The sequence below is a fragment of the Tenrec ecaudatus genome, chromosome 4 (assembly GCF_050624435.1).
Source record: "Tenrec ecaudatus isolate mTenEca1 chromosome 4, mTenEca1.hap1, whole genome shotgun sequence".
In the NCBI taxonomy this organism is placed as follows: domain Eukaryota; kingdom Metazoa; phylum Chordata; class Mammalia; order Afrosoricida; family Tenrecidae; genus Tenrec; species Tenrec ecaudatus.
This window is the reverse complement of record NC_134533.1, coordinates 182,625,793-182,650,556: the sequence shown is the minus strand read 5'-3', so window position 1 is coordinate 182,650,556 and position 24,764 is coordinate 182,625,793. Positions and strand designations below refer to the sequence as shown.

The 24,764-nt window shown below is 43.6% G+C and overlaps 1 protein-coding gene across 2 annotated transcripts in view; it reads left to right on the top strand.

Moving 5' to 3' along the window:
* Nucleotides 1-6,633: 6,633 nt before the first annotated feature.
* CMC1 (C-X9-C motif containing 1) overlaps nt 6,634-24,764 on the top strand; it is an 81,926-nt gene continuing 63,795 nt past the window's right edge. The window contains exons 1-2 of one of the 2 annotated variants that reach the window (XM_075547123.1): nt 6,634-6,827; nt 19,276-19,365. In XM_075547123.1, coding sequence (XP_075403238.1) covers nt 6,809-6,827; nt 19,276-19,365 — 109 coding nt within the window. In that variant the 5' untranslated portion in view covers nt 6,634-6,808. The remainder of the gene's footprint in view (nt 6,828-19,275; nt 19,366-24,764) is intronic. The other variant, XM_075547124.1, reaches the window with a different exon arrangement.

Below are 24,764 nucleotides of genomic sequence, written 5' to 3'. Positions count from 1 at the left end.
CTCCTTCGGGAGCTCCCTGCTCTGCTCCCCCCCTTTGCTCTGCCTCACGCCTTTAGTGTTTTGCCTCCGTGTCCCAGGGTCAATCCTCGCCAATCCCGACACTGTCTCCAGTACTGAAACCCAAAAGAAGGCTAGCATGATAGTGGGACAAGAGGAAAGTAAAAGGAAATAGAGGAAAGAACGGGGTGACAAAAGGTATTTATAGAGATCTAAATACAGGCATATACATATGTAAATATATTTATATAGGATGGTGGGGAAATAGGTCTACGTGCATATATTTATAGGCTTAGTATTAAGGCAGAAGATGGACATTGGACCTCCACTCAAGTACTTACTCAATGCAAGAACACTTGTTCTATTAAATTGGTATTCCATGATGCACACCGTCCCGACACGATTGCTGAAGACAAATGTGTGCATAGGCAAATGTAGTGAAGAAAGTTGATGATGCCCGGCTATCAAAAGATATAACATCTGGGGTCTTAAAGGCTTCACGATAAACAAGCCGGCATCTAGCTGAGAAGCAACAAAGCCCACATGGAAGAAGCACACCAGCCTGTCTGACCACAGGTGTTGAAGGGATCAGGTATCAGGCGTAAAAGAACAAAAAATCATATCATTGTGAATGAGGGTGAGTGCAGCGTGGAGACCCAAAGCCCATCTGTAGGCAACTGGATACCCGCTTACTGAAGGGGAGGAGACTGAAGGGGGAGGAGACTTTCAGGGAGGAGACAGCCAATCAGGGTGCAGTGTAGCAACGATGAAACATACAACTTTCCTCTAGTTCTTAAATGCTTCCTTCCCCCATTATCATGATCCCAATTCTACCTTACAAATCTGGCTAGACCACAGGATGTACATTGGTAAAGATAGGAACTGGAAACACAGAGAATCCAGGTCAGATGATCCCTTCAGGACCCGTGGTGAGAGTGGCGATACCTGGAGGGTGGAGGGAGGGTGGGGTAAAAAGGGGGAACCGATTACAAGGATCTATTGTAACCTTTTCCCTGGGGGATGGACAACAGAAAAATAGGTGAAGGGAGATGTTGGACAGGGTAATATATGATAATAATAATAATAATAATTTATGAAGTATGGGGTTCATGAGGGATAGGGGAGTGGGAAGGAAGGGGGAAAATGAGGAGCTGATATTAAGGGCTCAAGTAGAAATCTAATGTTTTGAGAATGATGATGGCAACAAATGTACAAATATGTTTGACACAATGGATTGTGGTAAGAATTGTATGAGCCCCCAATAAAATGATGTTTTTAAATGTGCTTCAGAATTATCCATTGGATTCCATTCCCTCGTGATCAGAGGAACCCCACAGGTATTAACTTTCATTATCTCTTTATTACATTTTTTCCCACGACCTTCTGGAAGCCCCTTTGTAGAATCATCATTGTTTTTATCTTCCTTTCTTTTATTATGCTTTAAGCATGATTTTTTTGACCTCAGAGCAAATTGTGGTCTGTCTGAAATGAGGGCACCCAGAAAACAATACCCAGTGAAAACAAAGCATAAACTAGAAAGCCTATTGCAGAGGTGAGAGGTGATTTTTTCACACCTTCTGTTCTCACCTGTTAAGCAATAGGGCACACTGCTAAAAATCTCCTTTGTTCATTTGAAGAGGTTTTTCTGCTTCTTCACATAATGCTGATTTAAACATAGTGCTACCTAGATTTTGGTCCTAAAGGAAGTGGAGTCCTGAATTATTAAATTAAAACACAAAAGTAAACAAAAAAGAACTTCACCTAAATATAGTATAATCATAGTTTGAAAGAGTGGGTTTCTAAAAGTGCAAACAGAAGATCTAATCACCAGAAAGAATCGGTGACCATCGTTTTCATTTATGAACCGTATCAGACACCATTCTTAATGTTTAATACAGGCAGGCTATGCTTAAGTCCAAAACATTTGTGCCAGAACGTTCGTTGTATCTTTGCAGATGTGGAAACAGAGGTTCAGGAGAACGGATGATGTCACATTAGATATGTAGATTTGTACATGTGTACTGTGATAAATATCATAGCCATAATATTGAGGCAAAGAAACCAGGATATGAAAGGAAACAGTGTAGGAATATCTTTATATATAAATTCATAAAAAGGGGGAAAGTGTGGTTAGTCTTGAGGGTGTGGCTTGACTAGGAGAGGGAGAGAGAGAAACTCTTTATTACGAGGTTTATTAAGGTGGTTAATAGATAATAAATACTCAGGATATAATCATTTGGACAGGACGACTTCTCTTCTCAGCTGTAGCCTCAGGCAGGCCTCGCTCTGGTATTTGGCCTCTGTCAGCCACATGGCCTCTGCCCTGTTTGTGCTATGTTACAAAATCCTTTTAGGACTGCCAATAAGTGCCCAAAAGACATGCTGTTCTGCCATAAGGCACAGTCAGAAGACAGTCAGCTCTACCATCATGGGTCAGCCAACCAAACTCCCCCAATAACCTGCGTGACAACACCCCACAAGCCAGCCTCCTGCCCAAAGGTACTCAGCTGGGAAGTCCACCAGTCTGTCTCCTGCTGCCACCCCTACTGTCATAGGTATCTCCTGGATCAAGAAGTTTCCATGCCCAGATACCTCAGAATCCAAAGAATGCACCACTCCAGATTCGCCCCTCTTGCCAGAAACGATGACTGCTTCACCCCGTTTCACACTCCAATTATGAAATGAATTAAAGAGGTTAACAGACCACAAATGCTCAGGATGCAATTATTCAGACAGCACCACCTCTTCTCAGTCTGTCCATAGGCAGCCTTCTCTCTGGTCTTTGGCCTCCCCGCCATTTGGCCCACTGGCCTCTACCCTGTTTAGGCAATGTTACAAAGTTCTCTCAGGGTTGCCAATAATGGCCCCACGGGTACAACAGTATACCCTAAGCCTCAGCTTGGAGGCCCTCAGCTTTGGCAACCCTGATATGAGTGGCAGCTTAATACATACTGTTCACACCTGTATATCCACATTCATCCGCACAACAATCTGTGTCCTTTACTGTATTTGAATTATAACTCAACAAGAGAGCAAAAGTTGAGAAGGAATTGAAATGTAGTTCTCTTTCGTTCCTAAGACCCCATCTTGCTACTACACCTTCTTTCTGTAATCCGTGTCAAGTTTTTATGGTAGGCATAGAATCGTCTTTATTCTGCTGGGATACAGCACAGCAAAATCTCCACAGATGATACACTCTTGCAAGCAGGTGAATGTAGAAGAAATTTCTAAGTACCAGGAAGCTGAAGAAAGGTTGATGGAAATTAGGACTGCCTGATAAACAATTTTGTGTATCTTGTTAAAAGGAAGGGCTTAGATGTGACTTATCCATAGGGAACCACTGGAACATTGTATGTGGAAATTGTGTGATTGTTTCTACTCTTTTTTCATTTTTTGTTGCTGTGAGTAAAATGGATCAGGGAACATGACTAGAAAGAGGCAAAGTTTAGAAACTGAAAGCAAGTTAGATTATTATAATAATCTATGCAAAAGCAGATAGATCTTGGACTACAATGTCTTGCACTGTAGTTTAAGGTGACAGCATTATTTTAGAAGTAGGATTGGGTGGGTGTTGCAATTAGTGTGAATTGAGGGTGCAGGACAGACAGGGGATGCTGGAGAAAGTGAAACGATCCATATGGAAGCAAGTCCTGGTCAACTAGCAGACAAACAGGACTGAGTCCTCACATATTGCTCTGGAGAGAGGCCAAGGCATGGTTGGTTGTTAGGGATCTAGTCAAGTGCACGCTATCCAGAGAAGCATTCCAGTTCTGGATAAAGGCCATTTATACGGAGACAGCATAGTTGATAAGGACTGTGGCTTGAAGCTCAGAAGCAAGCAAGAGCTTCCAGATCCTATCTTTTGAGGTCCAGAGCAACTCTGCCTTATCTTTGAAGCTTTGCCTCATCACACAGGTATTCTTTCTGTCCTGAAAAGCTACTATGTAGCATTAAGGATTGTGTATTGTCTGAGTTCTGGGGATCATGGCTGGATCATAAGCAGTTCCTAACATTCAGGACCAAGTGCTGGCCTCCCCTTTTAAGCTCCTCTTGCCATTATGGCCCAAAGAATCATCTGTTAATGTGGTGCCTTAGGGAAGTTCTCTTTTGAATTGCTCATTTCATTTCTAGGATTGAACTTTAAGGGACTCTAGTGGCACAGTGGTTAAGCACTCATCTGCTATCTGCAAGGTCAGTGGTTCAAACTCTATGGAAGATACGGTAGCCTCGCCCCTAAATATTACAGCTTTGAAAACACTATAGGACAATTCACGTCCTTCATTTTATATATGTTTGACATAGTGTCAGGAGAGACCAGTCCCTGGAGAAGGACATAATGATCGGTAAAGTGGAAGGGCAACCCCGAAAGAGGTATGCCCTCAGTGAGGGGGGTGGGCACTATGGCTGCAACATGGGCTCAGGCACAGGAACAATTGTAGGGGGGGCAGGCAGGACCGTGCAGTGTTTCATTCTGTTGTACATAGGTGGCTATGAGTTGTAACCAACTCGATAGCACCTAGCCACAGTAATTTCACCCTATAGTCAGCATGGACGTCATGGGGATGAGCGTGGCTTTTTTGTTTGTTTGGGGTTGGGGGGATTGTTGTTTGTTTAACTTTTCCCCTTTAGGGCATTTCTTCCTCAGTTATATTGTAAAGACTGTTTCCTGGAAACGGTGTAGTTTTCTTTGAGAGTGGAGATGTATATTGTCATGTATCAGACACTGACTTTAGTCCACGTGTGGGACAAACAGTTGTCTACTAACTGACATTGCTTCAATCCCCGTCATTGGTGTTAAAATTTCAGCTAAGAAAAGCGTAGAACTCAGTTTTACTCTGCAATATTTAGGACTAGCAATTGAGAGCAACTTGTTTGGTTTGCGAGGCATTTGGCTAGTGTTTCTCTCAGTGCAATATGTTTATTGGTCCATCTTGTTGGGTCCAAGACACCAATGACATTACAGACATTTGTGCATAGGATGAAGCTCAAGTGAGTTGATTTAGATGGAAAAATATTAAATTAGAATTTTCAAGGGTAGTTATAATCCTGGGGAAGTGGTCTTTCAGTGCATGAGACAGGGATGTATCTCACATTTCTTCCTCACAACAATCTCGTAGATTAGTAATTAACTAAAGTACAGATAAACCTTGAAACTTACTTCATGTCACAAAGCGAATAGGATGTAATATGGGTCTCAAGTTCAGAGACTCAGGTCTCTTTAACCGATACTCTCTAAAATGTCTCCCTTTACCATGGTGACCTTGTGATAAATAGTTGGGTTAATTATTTGAATGTGGATTTGCATACACCATCCCCTCAAAAATATTTTATTTCTAAATTCAATCCTTTACCACCAGGAGAAAAGGAGGTTCCAGAGTGAATTCGGGACGTTTCTGCAGCACATTTATAAAATATACAAGGAAAGGGACCGGTTTTCCTGCCTAGCTGAGTGAAGCATTAATTCCTCATCTTGGAACCGTCAACTACAGCTGTAATAAGGACCCTTCCGCTCACATTGGCCCTTCAACGGAAGACCTGCTGAGCAGAGACCGCTTTCCTGGGCCTGCTCCCCTGGGTCAGCTGCTTGCCAACTGACCATGCGGAAGAAGCAGCAGGGGAGGAGGGATTGCAGGTAGGCGGGCAGGGGGGTCAATTTGAAAGCCTTCAATCCTTTGCCGCGAAGAAGCAGCTGCTCCTCATGTTTCTAAACATCTGTCCTGTCCCCAGTCGCACTACACCCTTCCGGAGGCTCCAGTTAGTTAAACGCGGATTTGACAAGGACGCGTTTCAGAGGGCTGGCTGGTGAGTGGGCATGACCCTAACGCCACCCAGTAAGTCCCCTCTATTGAGAAGAGGGCATTTGGGGGATTTAAGGAGACTGGCCATCACCTTCCTTCATTTCCCTCCCAAGACAGCCAGCTTTGAGTCAGGATTTCAGGAGCGCGTAGCAATCGCTCGAAATATACTCTATGCCCTGAGGACATTACTTCCCAAAGGGAGGGCTGTAATTTTTTCTTCAACCTCCAGGGAGGCGACAGGTTGTCGTTTCAGGGGAGAAATAACGATCCTGCACACACGACTCCACTTCTACGGCAGGAAGCGCTGTGCACACCTCGCGCGTGTGGCGTTTATCACATTTAACAGCGTGTCACCCACGTCTGACTCCCCTGCCAACGCGGTGCTCCTTGGGGGCAAAAATCAAAATCACTGCGATCGAGTCGATGCTGACTCATAGCGACCCTGGAGGATAGAAACCTTATTTTTTTGTTAGTTATTTTCCCCTAACCTGAAGGACCTTGCTCAGCACCTGGCAGGGATGACATAGATCTTTATAAATGAAATGGCAGTTTTGGAAACATTAATGAAAGGGCTGGAGAGTACAGTTAGTTCTCCGAAAGTGGACAGAAGTCTAGGATTCTGACATAAATCGCCAAAGGAAGGGCAATCCCCAAGGGCCCCGGGCTGCAGCTCTCGCCACCGCAGACCAAGCCCCCAGCGCGGGCGCTCAGCTCAAAGGCAAGGTGCGTGCGTAACCACGCCCCCCACCCAGGGTCAGGTCGCGAAGTCGGCTGCGCGCCCGCGGGTACAGGTTTTGGGATTCGGGGGCGGGGCTAGAAGAGCGCAGGCGCAGTGGGCGGCGGAAGTAGGAACAAGAGAAGAAGGGGCCGGGGCCGGCTCTTAGGGTGTCACGCTCTTGCAGTTTCCTCCGCGCGCGGGAAGCTCGGGCGGCCGCACGTGCAGCCGCGCCCAGGCTCCTCCCCTTCCCGCCCCCGGTCCCCGGTCCCCTGATCCGCCTCTCCAGCCCACCGAGATGGCGCTCGACCCTGCAGGTATTGGCGCAGTGGGCGGGGGTGCCAGAGGCCCGGGCCGAACCGCGGGCGTGGCGGCTCGGGGCCGACCTGGAGAAGGTGGGAGTTGTGGGGGCTGCGCAGCTTCCGCTGCCTCCCCCGCTTGCCCTGCCGTAAACTCTGGGTCTGGCCCACCTCCGTTTGCCGAAGGTCACATGTCATCTTCCTGCACCTTAGGGTTATGTGAAGGGCGCAAGGGTTGTGGTCTAAACACGCGTCCGTTTGTGACTTGTAAACTCTTCTCCTGAAGTCAGCATGCTCTTCGGCTCTCTGGGGCCCCAAACTGCAAATATGTAGAAAAATGTGTATGTTTGGTTTTATTTTAGGTGTCAGGAGTTCACACAGCTCAAGTTCATCCGTGGTGTCTGATTTAAAACACATGGTTCAGAGGGGCGAGGCAACTGTGACAAGAGGTAGTTCCTTGGAAAAGTTACCAAGGACTTGATACATGTTACTTAATTTTTGTGCTTCCACGCCGTTTTCATTCGCAATTCCCCCGACAGAGTCTCAGTGCAATATCGTTGCCTTAGTCTGTTTATTTGAAGGTGTTGGTGTGAAGGTGTTCCTTAGATTGGAGGTTCCAGTCCACTTGAAGCAAAAAACCTGGTGATCTACTTACAAACAAAAAATCAATTTGGAAATTCCATTCGTACAATTCAGCATGACGCTCAGGGGTGGCAGTAAGTCTGAATGACTCGTTGGCATTTATTTTGGTTTATATCTTTGATTATGGATATAAAGCTTCATCTATGAAGGGAATGGTAATTGAGCTAGTTCTTTTCAGTTTATATATACTAACCCTCAAGAGGAGGTAAATTGGCTTTGGACATTTACAAATTCAGAAATGAAAAGGACACTTTTATGTTTTCTCAAGGAGAATGAAAAAGATTTATGACACAAACAGTACATTTATTGAAAACTAATATCAAGCCTTCTTCCTATTATACTAAGTACATGATCTGTAAATAAAATTTTCTTTGTTTTACAAATTAAGAAGTTAAATTATTAGTAAAAGTTGGCAGTGGCAAATTGGAAGACGACTAATTCAGTGGTTCTCAGGCCGTGGGTTGCGACCCCTTTGAGGCTCCAACGACCCTTTCACAGGGGTCACCCAATTCTTAACAGTAACAAAATGACAGTATGAAGTAGCAATGAAAATAATTTTATGGTTGGGGGCTCACCACCACAGGGGAACTGTATGAAAGGGTGGCAGCATGAGGAAGGTTGAGAACCACTACTATTGTTCTAAAGGAGTGGTCAGGAAGAAACACCCAGCGACCATACTGACTCGGAGCCAGGTGATTGCCTCAGGATTTATGAAGCAGTTAGCACTTGAACTGTAGCCTTAGCAGAACAAATACAAGCCCACTGCCAAGTGTGCTGATTCCGATTCCTGTTGGCCCTTTATAGAAACAGAATGCCTCCTTTTTCTCCCTGGGTGGTTTTGAACCACCAACTTTGTGATGAACAATTCAGTACCCATCAGGACTACCAAAAACCAAACAAACTCACTGCTATAGAATCAGTACTGACACATAGTTACCTTATACCACAGGGTAGACTTGCCCTTGTGAGTTTCTGAGATAGTAACTCTTTACTGGCCGAGAAAGCCGGTCTTTGAAGGAGCTGCTGGTAGTTCTGGAAAGCTGACCTTGGGGATCAAAGTCTAATACATAAACTCTGGACCCTAAGGGCTCCCTTAATATTGTCATAGGCCCTAGGAGACAGTTGTATATAGCACAGGCAAGCTCAAGGAGAAAAAAGTCAGAGTCTACCTACTGTTTTCTAGGGCGTGTAACAAAGCTAAGGAGGCCCTGATGGTATGGTGAGTTATGTGGTGAGCTCCTAACCATAAGTTCAGCAGTTCGAAATCACCACCTGCTCCCTGGGAGAAAGATGAGATTTTATACTTAGAGAGTTACTGCCTTGGAACCCCACAGGGGCAAGTCTCCTCTGTTGCATAGGGTTGCTCCGAGTAGGAACAACTCTATGGCAATGAGTTTGGAGTATAGTAGAGCTCGGGAGCCGTGGGTACAGTGGTTTAAGCATTGGACTGCTAACCACAAGGTCAGTGGTTTGAGCCTGCCAGTAACTGGGGCAAAGATGAGGCAGTCTTGTTTCCCACAAGGTTGACAGCCTCAGAGAACCGATGGAGCAGCTCTGTGTCTTACATGGCTATGGAGTCAGAATCCACTGGGGCAGTGTGGGTGGTAGGTATTGTACATGTACCTGTCATTCATCATAAAGCATGTATTCTAGTGTGGAAGAAAGAAAACAAATCTCCCTCTTCCCCTTTATACATTGTGGTGTCAAGGAATAAGCAAGGAGTAAGTAGTCAATGGTTAAGCGACGGTTTTCATTAGCTATAGCAGTGGTTAATGGAAAGCTCTACTAGAAGGCCTAGTGGTTACACATAGGGCTGCTAACCACAAGGTCAGCAGTTCAAAACTGCCAGCCCTCAATCTGGAGAATGACCAGGCTTTGTACGTCCATAAAGATTTGCAATCTTGGAGCCCACAGGGGCAGTTTTACCCTGTCCTATAGTGTTGGTAGGAATCCGACTCAACTTGATGGCAGGGAGTTTGGTTTTGACTGAAATGTCATTTGGATTAGATTCTGAAGGATGAACTGAAGCAACCAGGTGAAGTGCCAGGAAGAGTGTGCTAGGCAGATGTAGCAAATGCTTAAAATGCTGAAGTGGAATAAGGGCCTGTGTTGAAGAGATCCCTAAGGGAAGACAGGCTGGAGCTAGATGCTTCAGGGAGTAGGGGGAGAGGGTGATGATAAAGCATTTGTTTTCTGATGGCATCAAAAGCTTTGGGGGAATTTTAAAAAACTCAGTAACATAATTATGTCTTTATAAGACTACTATGACTGTGAGGTCTAGCCCCACATCTGGACTAAGGGGCAACTGTGTTCTAAGGAGCAACTGTGTGATTGAGGGATATGTAAAAGAGACATGAGACAAGGCATGCAAGGACTCGCCTCTTCCAATAGAGACTGGAACGAGAATGAGGGAGTATAGATTCCCCCACGGCCTTATATGATCTCGGGCATGCAAGCCACCGTAAGCACGTTTGCACCAGGAATGGGTTGTATTAGAGGGTACATGAAACACGAGGGGGAAGAGTCAGGGGTATACATGGAATAGGAAGGGGAGGCACTAGAGGCATACATGTGACAAGAAGGTACATCCGCAAGATGGGTGGATTCCAGTCAAGATGGCAGCCTAGCCTTGGTCATCTCTCAGCTGGGTTGACCTTAGGTGACTTTGAACTCTTCTCCAGGGAAATAATCCATGGTCCTTATATCAGAAGGGAGTGGGCTGTACTTAGGGTTAGATGGCCTGACTGCTTTTGCTGGCAGATAGCATTCAAGCAGTTTTCCTTCAAGTAAGCGACCATGTGCTTGCAAACAATGCTTTAACATTGGCATTATTATGGTGGGGGTGGGGGGGTGTATTGAGGGAAATAATTTTTACTCAGGAGAATGTAACTGGGATGCATCTTCAACCCAAGAACGTGAAGATTCCCGTCACAGGATCCCCTGGCCCCTCAGATTCCTGAATGTATGAGTTTGCTCACATACACTCTTCCCAGTTCTGTTTCCCACAGCTGTTGTTAGTTGCCATCAAGCTGCCTCGGACCCATAGCGACCCTGTACACAACAGAACAAAACAAAACACTGATGGTCCTGAACCATCCTCACAAGTGTGTGAGCCCATTGATGCAGCCAGTGTGTCAGACCATTTCCTCAAGGGCCTTCCTCTATTTCATCGCCCTTCCACTTTACCAAACACGATGTCCTTCTCCAGGGACTCACCTCTCCTGACAACATGTCCAAAGTTTGTAAGATGAAGTCTTGCCATCCTTGCCTTTAAGGAGCATCAGTCTTTACTTCGCCTAATCCAGATCTGTTTGTCCTTTCAGCAGAGCATGATCCTTTCAATATTCTCCAGCTCCACAATAAAAATGAATCCATTCCTCTATGGTCTTCCTTATTCAATGCCCAACTGTCACATGCATGTGATGCATGGAGTGGATCAGTCCTCGAAATAGCATCCTTGTTCTTTAATCCTGTATAGAGGTCTTGTGCAGCAGATTTACTGTATGCAATTCGTCTTTTGGTCTCTTGACTGCTGCTTCCATGAGCATTGATTGTGGATCCTGGTAAGACAAAATCCTTGATAAGGCCAACATTTTCTCCATTTATCATGATGTTACCTATTGGGCCACTTGTAAGGATTTGGGTCTTCTTATATTCAGTTGTAGTCATACTGAAGGCTACAATCCTTAATGTTTATCAGCAAGTGCTTCAAGTCTTCCCTGCTTTCACCAAGCAAGGTTGTGTGACCTGCGTACCGCAGGTTGTTAATACACCTTCCTCCGATCCTGTTGCCACTCTTTTCATCTAATCCAGATTCTCCAGTGCACTGCTGTGACTGCTGTGGTAGTATCAGAGGGTAGGGCATCATGGGTAGAAACAGGGAACTGTAGCAGTCGGTCAGGCCTGGGGAGATGGAGGGAAATGTAAAGACAACATATATTTGGGGGGTTAAATTGATAGCACCTGCTGTTGCATTGGGTATGGGTTGGTAAGCAAGAGAATAGGATAACAGATAATTTCTAGATCTTTTCCCCAGAAATTAGTTGGATTAACTAAGAAAAATCACTAGCATTTAATTGGTTCTATTAATAGCTGCTCTATAAGATAGGGTAGAACTGCCTCTGAATTTCAGACAGTAACTCTTTTGGAAGTAGATGGTTTTAAACTTCTGACTTTGCAGTTAGCAGTCCAAGGTGTAATCCACTCCGCCACACAGCTTTTTAATTGGTTGGATCGTGATGGTCAAATCCACCAACATGAAGGTCATTGGCACTTTGACAAAAAGCGGTAGAAACGAGATTGGAATGGTCTAACAGAAAGGAATATGGCAAGGGTGAAGATGTGTGTCTAAATTAAAGCGCCTATATGTATTAGAACTATTTCCCCCATTTTATTGGGAGCTCTACAGATATTATAAAAATCCATAGCTCCGTTAGATCTCGCATGATTGTACAATTGTTGCCACCGTCATTTCAAAACATCGTCTTCTTGCACTCTTTGGTCCTAGCTCCCCTTAATCTGAAACTTTTTACAACGTGTTTTTTGCTGGCTCATCAGCTCACATTTTTATTTTCTAAAATGCTTTTTAAACTCCACAACAGTATGTGTTCAGATTGAGTAGATAAATGTCTGGGTAAGAAGATCCATTGTCTTCCGCTTGATCCCAACTCATAGCAACCCTGTAGGACTGAGTAGAAGATCTCCATTGGGATTCAGAGACTGTACATCTTCATGGGAGCAGACAGCCTCCTCCCTCGGGGTGACTGGTGGGCTTGAATCACCTTCTTGCAGTTAGCAGTCCAATATTTAATCCATGGCAATGTGGGACTCCGCTGGTGACTGGAAAGTTATCCCAAATGAAATTTTTTAGCATAAAATCTGTTTCTCATTGATTTCTATTGTAGTTTTAGATATCTTTAAATATACAACTTGATGTTCAATTGGCAACCACCTGTAACAGTAACTTGATTGAGCTTATTTGTCTCAAACCCATAATGGATTGCAAGTTATATGAGGGGAATTCAAAAAGTTCATAATTAAAAAATCAATTAAAAAAAGCATCTTATCACAATCCAAACATACATCCGTTATGGCAAGTACATTTGTACATTAGTTGCCATCATCATTCTCAAAAGCTTTTCTTTCTACTTGAGCCCTTGGTATCGGCTCCTCATCTTTTTTCCCTTCCTCCCTCATGAACCCTTGATAATTTATAAATTTTTTTATTTTGTCATGTTTTACAGTGACCAATGTCTTCCTTCACCTGTTTTTCTGTTACCTATTTTCTCTGGGAAGGGGTTATGTGTAGATTATTGTGATTGGTTCTCCCTTTCGTCCCCCACCCGCCCCCACTCCACTTCCCCTTCCCCTGTTGGTATCACTACTCTCATTATTGGTCCTGAGGGGTTTATCTGCCCTGGATTCCCTATGTTTTCAGCTCTTATCTGTACCCATGTACATGCTCTGGCCTAGCCAGATTTGTAAAGTAGAGTTGAGGTCATGATAGGGGGTGGGGTGGGGGTCGGTGTGGAGGAAGCATTAAAAAACTAGAGGAAAGTTGTATGTTTCTTTGGTGCTATACTGCACCCTGACTGGCTTGTCTCTTCCTTGTGACCCTTCCATAAGGGGATGTCCAACTGTCTACAGATGGACTTTAAGGCTCTACTCAGTGCTTCCCCTCATTCACATTGATAAGATTTCTTGTTTTGGGTCTTCGATGCCTGACACCTGATCCCTTCTACACCTCATGATTACATAGGCTGGTGTGCTTCTTCCGTGTGGACTTTGTTGCTTCTCCTTCTCAGCTAGATGGCCCCTTGTTTCTCTTCAGACCTTTAAGACCCCAGACACTATCTTTTGATAGCTGGACACCATCCGCTTTCTTCACCACATTTGCTTATGCCCCCATTTTGTCTTCAGCGATCCTGTCAGGAAGGTGAGCATCACGCAATGCCAGGTTATTAGAACAAAGGGTTTTTGTGCTGAGGTACTACTTGCGTAGAGGTCCAATGTCTGTCTGCTAGTATAATACAAATATATGTATATAGATCTGTTTCCCTATTTATATATATAAATATATTTACATGTGTACATGCCTTTATTTAGACCTCTATAAATGCCCTTTGCCTTCTTATTCTTTCCTCTATTTTTCTTTTACTTCCTTCTTGTCCTACTATCATAATCAGTCTTCATTCAGATTTCACTTATTCCTTGGCTACATTGCCCTTGATCATGCCTCATAAGGCATCCTATGCCTTCCTTGCCATCAATTTTAGATCACTGGTTGTTCCCTTGTCCTTGGGTTTGTTAACACCAGCTCCCCCCACCCTGTCTCCTGTGTCCCTCCGAATTGTCTGTCTGTTTTCTCCTCCAGATTGTTTATCACACCTATCTTATCTAGATAGAAAGGCAGAGATAATAAGCATAAAACTAAGGTGGAGCAAAGCAAAACAAACAAACAAAACAACAAAAAACCTATAAATAATTCCAGATCTGTTCATTGACCTTTAGGAGTATTTTCTGGTTGAGTCTGATGGGGTGCCACACCCTGGCCCCACAGTCTATTTTTGTATTCCCAAGGGACTTAATTGCTTTGCACCCCTTCCTGCTCTGTTGCACTCCCTTAGCGTTTCAACCCAGTATGGTGGGGTCAGATAAGGCACAGTTCCCACACTGTGTCTCCAGTGTTGTCCCCTGTAGCACTATGGGTCAGTGCGGGACATCGTGTCTCATGGTGGGACCAGCTCCGTGGTCCTCTCTGTGCACTGGCTGCTCTGAGCAGGAATATCATCCTCACGGCGTGGTGGGTTAGGATGTGTTCCACTCTCTCTTTTTCCTTTTTCATTTGCTCCTTTGTGCCCTGATTAGATACGCCCCTCTCCCTGAGCTGTAGCTTCAGTGCTGTCCTCTGAAGTGAATTCATTTGTGGGAGGGGCTGGGGGGCAGGAAGACTGGGAAGGGAGTGTCCACATAGTTGGGATTGGGACTGGCTTTGCAGACCTCTCTGTTGGTTCCCTGCTTCATGCCAGTGTGTTGCATTCACATTTTGGCACCCTGGGTTAAAGTCTGCTCCTTCTCTCCCTCTCTTGTGGAGACATAAACAGCACCTCCCCTTGCATGGGTTAGTGCCCTGTTCCCCTGCTACCCATGTCATTTTTTATTTTCTTTCTTCTTTCCCCCTAATTTTTGTTGGCTGCCATATGTATCCCTGGATTGGGTCTGGCCCCTGCCATAGTACCTAGACCTCACCCCAGGAATGTATGTACACAGTAGCTTTTCCTCTATGCCCCCGTTGCATTTTCAAGCTTACTCCAGCGGACTCATGTTGTATTTGTCTTTTCGTGCTTGGCAAAATCCATTAACTTTTAATTCTACTTGTCCATGAATTTTTTTTGTAGTCTCCCTGTATAGTTGTTTTTTACCTAAATTTACATAAATGATTTATGTTCTTTAATGTTTGAGGTTGATAAGCCTTAGAGTGTTCATCATTTTTTTTTTTTTTTTACAATTTGAATGCAGAAGGAAAAAGATTCTGAGACATATAGGATAAGGGGCTGTCGAGGGAGATGGAATTTTTTATATGCTCGTGCCAGGCCTGTTCTCCCAGATACTGCAGTTTAATTAGTCTGGGGTAGAGCTCAACCATTTGACATTTTAAAATACCTAATAATAGGCAGTCCTAATGTGCCGTCAGAGAAGAAGGATTCGGAGTACTCCAGTTTTCTCTTTCTGCCCTTTAGCTTTCGTCTCCAGTCTCAGTTACCCCATTCACAGAGCAAACTCTCCCCCTTCTCCCCCACAGCCCCCTCTCCCACCATAGTCCTTTCCAGAGCCTTCTGGGGAACCCCAGTGGAGGAGACGATGGTTGGTGGTCATAAACTTATTCCATAGATGCCTCCTGTTTCTCTTTCTATAGTTTCTAGTCCTTTTTACCAGACTTCCTTTGTATTCGGATGTACCTAAAATGAGAGCATGCCAGTGTCGAATGGACCTCTAGTAATGGCCTCTTCTCTTACACAGGGCCGCGGCTCAGAAAAGACCACCATCTTGCTCTTATTTTTCCCATGTCCTCACTGAACTGGCTAGTAGAACTTTATTCACGATAGAAATGTTCTGTATCCACGCTTCCCAGTGCTATTGAACACTTGAAATATAAAAATTACAACTGAGGGTCTAAATTTAAAAATTTTCTTTTTGTTAAAGCTAAATTTAAATTTTTATGTAGTCTAAATTTTAAATAACAGGTGATGCAGTGGTTAATTAAGTTTGGGCTGCTAACTGAACCAAACACTCACTGCCTCCCTTCTAGAGCCAAGGCACAGTTGTATGAGTTGAGAAGACGAAACACTTCACTGCCCTCAAATGGATTCAGACTCATAGCAACCCCATCCCCTATAGGTCCCTAAAGGGGTTTCCTAGGCTTTGAAAATCTTAAGGGAGCAGACAGCCTCATCATTCTCTTTTTCCCTTGCAGCAGCTGGTGAGTTTGAACCACCAACCTTGTAACAGAGTTTACAAGTTAGGTGAAGAAGAAATCACTTTTTCACATGTTAGCCATCTGCAGCATCTTAAGTCCCAGAAAAGTGTGATATTTGGAAGTGGGCACACCGAGTGTGAAATAGGTGGCTATTCACAGTGAAAACTGGTAAGACAAAGGAGTCCAAACGAAACATACTCTAATATATCAAGGAGCCCTAGGGGTGTAGTGGTTATCAATTGCGCTGCCACTGCAAGGTCAGCAGTTTGACACCACCAGCCACTCCACAGGAGAAAGATGGGGCTTTCTACTCCCATGAAGCGTTAGAGTCTTGGAATCCTACGGGGGCATTTCTACCCTGTCCTATAGGGACACGTGTGCTATGCGTCAAGATTGACTCCATGGCAGTGAGTTTTTTACAATGGGAAATGGCACCATTTGACCTAGAACCTAAGCAGAAATAGACGTGTTTACCGTATTGGTGCATTTCCATGTTTTGTTAAAAGTTTGAGCTTAGAAAAAATCCGATTGTTACTGATTCACCTAGTGACAGTTATGTCTGCTGCCTTTAAGATTATTTTTCAGTCAACTGATAAATTTTATGCTGGAGCAATATTATTAATCTTCCCACTGGTAGGAGTTGGAGAGGAAGAATTCCATGGGATTTCGCCTTCCAATCACATCCTGCGAAATGTGAAGTTTGGGATTTGCTTGTTGAAAATGCCTGCGGCTGCATAGTGAACTGAATCTTAGCTAGAGCTCCACCCCCTGTGCGTAGGGCGAACAGGCGAAGCGTTGGGACCTGGGCCACATCATCTTCACGTTGCCTGGTTCTCGGAGTCGATAACGGCATTTGCTTCCAGGCTCTTGGTGGCTAGGGAGGAGCAGGGACATACCATACAACTGGTGACTAGTGAGAGCGTTGTTGCAAATTGGTTGCAGGCACTTTATTAAAACTCCTGTTTCCAGAGAAGCAACAGAAAGGAGACGTCATGATAAATCGACTCGAACGGCCACAGCATTGTCACGGGATCCCCTGTGTAGCTCTGTGGTATTTTGTCATTGTTGGCAGTCTTCTTGAATCTTTGTTAAGCATTTTTCTCTGGTTTTTGGTATATGAAACCCAGGAGAGATGGAGTTATTCCGACAACTAGAATAAGAGTTCTTGGGGGGTCCAGTGCAGGGGTGGGGGTCAGCGGGAGCTGCTATCAAGGAGTTCAAGAAGGAAGAAAATGTTTTGAAACTGATTTTGGTAGCAGGTGTACAATACTGCTTGATGTGATTGAACTATGAACTGGTACGATGTCTGGATTAGCACCTAATAAAATGGTTTGGGAGGGGGAGTTGGAGAAAGGGAACATCTTCAGGAGCAATTTCGTGTGACTTGGAAGATTCCCAAAGAAATGGCCTTGTCTAAATAGGAGTCAAACCAGTGACATTAGAACATTCTCCTTCTTGGAAAGGTGTCCCTGGCTGCCCCTGTGTCGCACTCTTTTCCTAAGGCAGACTCCTGTGTTCTGATTGCGTCACTGGGATCTTTGTGGATTCGAACGAAGCACTGGTGTCAGTGGCTTCATCTTCTAGGACTGCCTTATTGCAAGAACCCGTGAGACCCAGAGCGAAACCTGAGCTAACAAATTCAGCCAGTGAAAAAGGTGAAAATTGACTTGCAGGTGATGACAGAATGTTGAGAACTTAGAGCTTTGGAGATTTTTCCTGCTGGTGTGACCCTGCTTCCTTATCCCAGTGTAAATTCATGAACTCTATAGAAGCAATCTCTGAAACATGGATTTCTTTAAGGTGTAGCACGCATGCCTAATGCTGACATTACAGGAACCACTTTGTAACTTCACCTCTGGCAGCATAACAGTGAGAAAACTATACTGAAGTAGCTGGAATATGTACAAAAGTATAACTAATAATCGATAGTTCATGGGTTAGTATGGTACCAAATGGGGACGTGTCGGCCAGTAGTTATTCATGTACTTTTAGGGTTGTCATTTATGACTTAACTAACACCTAGAGCGTGGAAAAATGAAATCAATATTCATTTAACCTTAGAACTGTTCCTTTGTTTGAAGAAGTTTTATATTGATTGGAGAGGGTTCTTAGACATGTTTGAATTGAAATAATGTAACTTAGAATTCATAATAAAAGAATACGTTTATTATAATTTATGGGAAAATGCTTCAGTATTACCAAGCGATATCAGATTTCAAGGCACTGATACAAGAAAATGGTATTTCAGTGACCTAAAGCCACGGCAAGATTTATAGAGTAAAAGACTCATCAGAACAAATTATCAATCCGTTTTCTAGATTAAAACTATGAGAGGCAAAACGGAAGCAGAATTTAGAAAACAGATCGCTATATCAGTGCTTCTTTTCATTTGCTCAGGGAACTTGTTGCTGGTTACTGATGCCTAATAGCAGATCGTACTAGAAAAGGGGGAAAACCGCGAATGGCAAGACTTCCAGTCGTGTTTTCTCTTCACGTCCCTCTCACCTTTATTCTCGTAAGATACCTCAGACACTTCAAATTTGGCTTGTCGAGTGGAGCTACCTCTTCTCGCACTCAAACATGGTTCTCCTGCACTCCCCGTTTCAAGGAGTGGTCACATCGGTTTGCTCAGAGCCAGAAACCCGTGTGCCTCCTCTCTTGCCCCCTCATCCCTGTGGGCTTCACTGGGGGGGGGGGGGTTCTAGGGCCTCCATACACATCTGTCTCCACCCATCCGTATTTCTAAGCACAGTGATCTTTCTCTTGTGTTTTGGCAGAAGGCTCTAGAAAGTTCCTCCAAATCCACTCAAATTAGGCTACGGCCCACCCCTGCAGTCTACCTCTGTGATGACTTTAAAGAAAACTCCATCCTTGCCGTACTTGGCCTAGGCCAACAATAGGCCCAGTTGGCTTTCTCTGCAGTACGTCTTCCCTATGTGGCTCCCTGAAACCACGCATGCTTAGTATTTCTTTCTCCACACTGCTGCTCCCTTTTAACTTCCTTAGCAACTCACGAATTGTTCACGACTTTGCCTTCTTGGATTACTAATATGGGTCCTATGACTTTAAATCCCTTGGTCAGAAAGAGATGTTTTCAAGGTCATTTCTTCTTGAACTAAAATCTGTCAAAATTTTAAACATGATGCTTAGTTATGTCTTTTCTCCTCCACTGCAAGACTGGCTGCATTTGCAGTAGTTCCTTAGCTCATCTAAGAGAACCTTATAATCTTTCCTAAGTTGCGATAGTGCTTATTTCCTCAATTCTAGTGATTTCCTTTGAGACCTCGGTTTTTAAAAACTAGAGCTATTTTCATTTGTAAGTAAAGTAAAATTTTATTTTTCTTTTAGAAGAGCATCTCAGACACGTCGAAAAAGATGTTTTGATCCCGAAAATAATGAGAGAGAAGGCCAGAGAGAGATGTTCTGAACAAGTTCAAGGTAAAATTCAAATTCAGATAAAGATCAAATTCCATTTTTATAATATGATCTGAGTTTAATCCTTAGCCTCAGAGTCAGGTAGTCAGTGAATTAATATGTATGAATTGCTTCTCACCCTTTGACTGAGATACCAGTATTTCAGCTTTCATAGCTTCTAGGCGGTTTTCAATTTATTTACAATTTTAAAATATTCTTCCAAATTACTAGTAAAAACCATTTCCCCTTACAAGTACAGTTATATATAAAGAAACACTTGGTATGAGTATTCTGTAGAAACAAGTTACTCTGGTGATTTTGATAGGAAAAGAAGAAACATAAAATCTAATATGTATTTGTTTTTATCTCTTTCTAGTAACATAATTTAGATACACATTGTATACTTATTTATGTTCTGTATGTATGTGGGAGCTTCAAAAAGTTTGTGAGAAATAGAATTAAAAGACAGTGTGTTTTTCTATACCTTCTTGAATGCCCCGGGGGAGGGGTGTGTGCGTGTGTGTGCGTGCGTGTGTGTGTTTTAGGGTAAAATATTTGGGTGCTGTCATTTATTACGGAATTGTTAGTGGAATCCCAGTAAGACCAATCTGATTCTGGTCAGTGTAACATGTTGATAGATTTTTAAAACAAAAATTTAGTGAAAGCTTACACAGCAGGTTGAGTTCCACACAGATTGTTTATTGACATTAATTATATTTATCATGAAGTGCCAACATTCTTATACGTTGACCTTGAATTGTTTGTTCTTTTCCCAGTACTCTTCCTTCCCTCCTCATTTAGTCTCTCAACTTTGCATTTTAGTAATTTTTGACCTTTGGGTTTCCTACTGATTCAGGTTTTTTAATTAGGCCACTAATCTTAGCTTTATTTTGTAGACCGCTCCACTATTTTGCTAAGAGGAAGTCTCAGAAGAGGCTTGGCTTTAGATTTAAAGAGTCTCTCAGGGCAATAGTGTCAGGGAAATCCTCTGCTCTCCACTGTTCCAGTTTGTCTGGCTTTTAATTTTCTCAAATAAGAATTTTTATTTTACCATGTTTACTTCCCATTCAATCTGGGACCGGCTATTTTGGTACTGGCCAGAATAGTCCGTGTTTGGTAGCCAGGCACCATCTAGGTTTTCCTCGTCTCAGGGTACATGAGGTTGTGGGCCTTGTGGACTTGTTTCTTTGGGCTCCCTTCTTACTTGTGTTTCTCCTAGAAGTCCACACTCACAATTGTGTGTTAGACGGGTCCTTTTCAGATTTTAAAACTCTACGCACTGCTCATTTCACTAGGATGCAAATCGGTTTTGTAAACTGTGTGGAGTTTATTGAGTTATCATAGGAAACTATGATCCCAAGCCTTCGAATGCAGAAGGCCAGTGCTGGAAGACTTGTTATTCTAAAGAATATTCATATTTGTGGCCTGCATTGGCGTAATACATATTTGTAGTCACTTCTAGGACTTCTAGGTGTCATTGTGGCTTACACCTTGAGCTGCTAACTCTAAGGTCAACAATTGCGATTATGCTTTGGGCTGCAGTCCAAAAGGTCAGCAGTTCAAAACCATCAGGGGCTTCTCAGAAGAAATAAAGGGCTTTCTACTCCCACAGTCACAATATCAGAAACTCAAGGGGAAGTTCTGTCACAAAGGGTCGGTATCAGTGTGCATTGGCTCAATGGCAGTGAGCTTGGTGTGATTTCATACCCCTTGGAAGAAAGATGAGGCTATAAAATGGCTCAGAGGGCTTCCCGATTGCCACAAAGCAGGGATCAGACATTCATTCCTTCACTGTCCAGTTTTCTTTACCCTGTTCTGAAACTAGCGTTCTGCCATGGCATTCTCCTTCTGTGCTGGGTTCATTTATCTGTTGCCGTGGTCACACAGAATCCACAGTCAAGACGCAATGGTAAGGGGGTTTATTAGAGAAGTTAATAGGTTCCCACAAATCACGATCAGTAAACAGCAAGGTTACAGTCATTGATCTGCAGCAGCACCTCTCTCCGCCAACAGCCAAGTCTCTGCCCTGCCTTACAGCGCACAGTCTATCAGTGCTGCTCTGTTCTGTCTCGGTCTCCTTGCCTCCACCTTTGATGCCTCTGATCTTGGCCAGCTTCACTTCAGACAGATCTCGAAAGTGCTTCCCTGCGGGCTCTTCCATCAGGTCTGAGATTTCTCTCTGTGCTCCTGCTTTAGAGAGGGGTTGTATACGGAGTTGTGGTTTCTGTCTTTCCCTACCCCAAAGAAAAGCAAAGGATAGTGACTTCAGTCCCATCCTCTGCTGAGGGTCACGACTGAAGAGCCCTGGTGGTGTAGTGGTTAAGTGTTGGGCTGTTATCTGCATGGTTGGCAGTTTGAAACCACCCGTAACTCCTAGTGGGGGACTGGGCTTTCTACTCCTGTAAAACAGTTACAGTCTAGGAGACCCACAGAGGCTTGCCATGAGTCAGCATTGACTCCATGGCAGTGGGTTTGGTTTGGTAAGCATACGCAACTCACTGTTATCCTGTAACAGAGAACTCACTCCAAAATTGGGTTATAGTCACAGCCACAGCCTACGAGGCACTCTGGCTAGAAGGGCCATATTAATCGTCTGTGTCTCATGTTACCCCACTGGTTCTTCTAGCCATTAACCCATTTATGCTTGAGGAATTAGCTTCCCCTCTCTTTCAGGTACATGAACTGTTTTTAGAATCACTATTAATTCAGTTGAAAATCACACCTGAATCACATCTAATCAAAATCGCCTCTCCCTTTCTCTTCCCCAGACCAATGAAGAAAAGAGAAAACTGGGATCCTCCCTTGTTTCATTTATATTGGGATTAAGCACACCCGTGAAAGCTTGTAAGCCAGTCATGTCATGCTTTTAATTACCCCCACTCTAGATATCCAGTTTGTAAATGTCCCATGCTTAACAGCTTAGTTCTCTGAGGAGACATGTGAGTTCTTTGATCTGAACAATCCTCATTGTAGTTGGGATATTGAGCATCTGCATCTATGTGCAAAGTTAAGTCCATGGAAAGCCAGCAGAATGCAGCAATGTGTGCCTTGGGCTGCTAACTTCACTGTTACCAGTTCACAACCACCAGCCACGCTGCGAGAGAAAGATGAGGCTGGCTACCCCTGTAAAGATTTGTGGTCTTGAAAGCCCCTGTGGGCATTTGTTCTGGCCAGTAAGGCCAGAATGGACTACATGGTCAGTTTCTTTCTTCTGGTGAGATTTCAGTTAACTCAGCCCTTGCTGATATCCAACAGGTACCAGTACTAAGCTTGGCTATTCACACACATCTTCCTGCACTTCAGACCACCTACTCATATACCAGTTTGCCTATACCAGTCCATGCATGCTGAACTGCTCATTTTACTTTGAGTAGGGTTCACTACATTCAGACTCGGTGACACTTTTCCCACCTTCAGAAGTAGCTCGTTTCCACAGAGTAAATCAGACTTTTCCTACTCTCTGCCTCCTGCCTGGTAACCACCACACAGCCTTGTCTCTCTTTACCTAGCTATTCTTGTCTTCATGTTGAAGAGGGCCATATGATATTGGTGCATAAGTGCTTGACTTCTTTCACTTTGCATTCTGCCTGTCCTCCAGGTCCATCCATATTATTATAATAATCTTCTCTATGTTGCCCAGTATTTTATATGTGTATCACAACTTACTTATCCATATATCCATGGACAGTACTTTAATGGTTTCCATTTATTTGCTTTTGGGACTAAAGCAACCGTGAACATAGATGTGTATATGACTATTATTGTGGTTGTCTTTCGGGTATATCACTGTAAGTGAGATGAGTTCTATTTCTAGCTTTTTAAAAAGCATATACCTTCTTCATAGTGGTTGTAGCATTTTACAGCTTCACCAACAGTGGCTAAGGATTCCCGTCCCTCTTGTTATCTGTTATTTTGTTCAAATCAGTGCCATTTTAACTAGGGTAAAGTAGTATCTCTTTATGCTTTTGATGTGCCTTCCTGTAATGGTTAATTGCTGGACTAAGTGAAGATGAATGTGGTATCAGGATTAGAGGAAGGCTTATTAACAGTCTTCAATATGCAGATGACAGCCCTGCTGATGCAGCAACTTGTGATGACCACCAAGGACTATGGGCTTCAGTAAGGATTACAACTCACTGTAAGTGCAGAGTAAACTCAATGTAAAAACCTTCAAAATTGGACCAACAGGAAACATCGTGATGTACAAAAACGAAGGAAGTTGTCAAAGATTTCATTTTTCTGGGGTCCACCATCAATGCTGATGAAAACAGCAGCCAAGAAAGCAAGCAGCTCATTGCTTTGGGCAAATCTGCATAAGATCTCTTTGAAGTGTTGAAGAGTAAGGATGTCATTTAGAAGAGTGAGGTGTGCCTGACCCAAACCATGATGCCTTTAATGGTCTCATTTGCATAGGAAAATAAGGAAAGACTTGAGAATTACTGATGCATTTGAATTGTGGTGTTAATTAAGAGTATTAAAGGTATTGTGGGCTGTCAGAACTAAACTGCTCCTTAGAAGCAAAGATGGTGACACTTCATCTCATGTACTTTGGATCTGCTACCCGGAGAGACCAGTCCCTGAAAAGGACATCCTGCTAGGTACAGCAGACGGACGGGCAGGCAGTGAGTTAGCACAGTGACTACACAGTGGGCTCATGCACAGGGACAGTCGTGAGGATGGTGCGGGCATGTCTCATCCTCTTGTACGTAGGGTTGCTACGAGGTGGAACTGACTCCAAAGATCCTAACAACAATGACAAACGATCCTGAACAACTTTCATGGTTTTTGGCTTCTTGAGCATCCTCTTTGGTGAAGGTTTTGTTCATGTCCTTTGTCCATTACGTAATCGAGTTGTTTGTCCTCTTGCTGAGTTGTAAAAGTTTTCTACAGATTTTGAAGATTAGCTTCTTATCCAGTAAGTCATTACTGAAGGTTCCCCCAGCCCCCATCCCAGCATATAGATTGTCTGTTTACTCTTTTTATAAAATCTTTGATAAGGTGGAGTTTTTATTTTTCATGAGGTCCCATTTACGTACTCTGCCTTTGTTTGCCCGTGCTTTGCTTATGAGATGACTTATTCTGGAATTACAAAACACTGTGTGCCATAGTTTTCTCCTTATGCTTTCTTCTAGAAATTTTATAGAGTTGGGTGTAACATTTAGGCCGTTTATGTATTTTGAGTTAACTTTGTGTCTTATGTGAGGTGTGGCTCCTGTGTAATTCCTTTTAATGTGGATATCTCTATTTTCCAGCACCATTTAGTAAAGAAACTGTTTCTGCTGCCCTAAGTAGAAACTGACACCTTGTGAAAATCAGTTGTCCATAGAAGGCGTGATTTACTGATTCTTCTCAATTCTCTTCCATTGGCCTGATATGAGGCCTCCTGCTTATTCTTTTTCAGTATTGCATTGGTTATTTGGGGT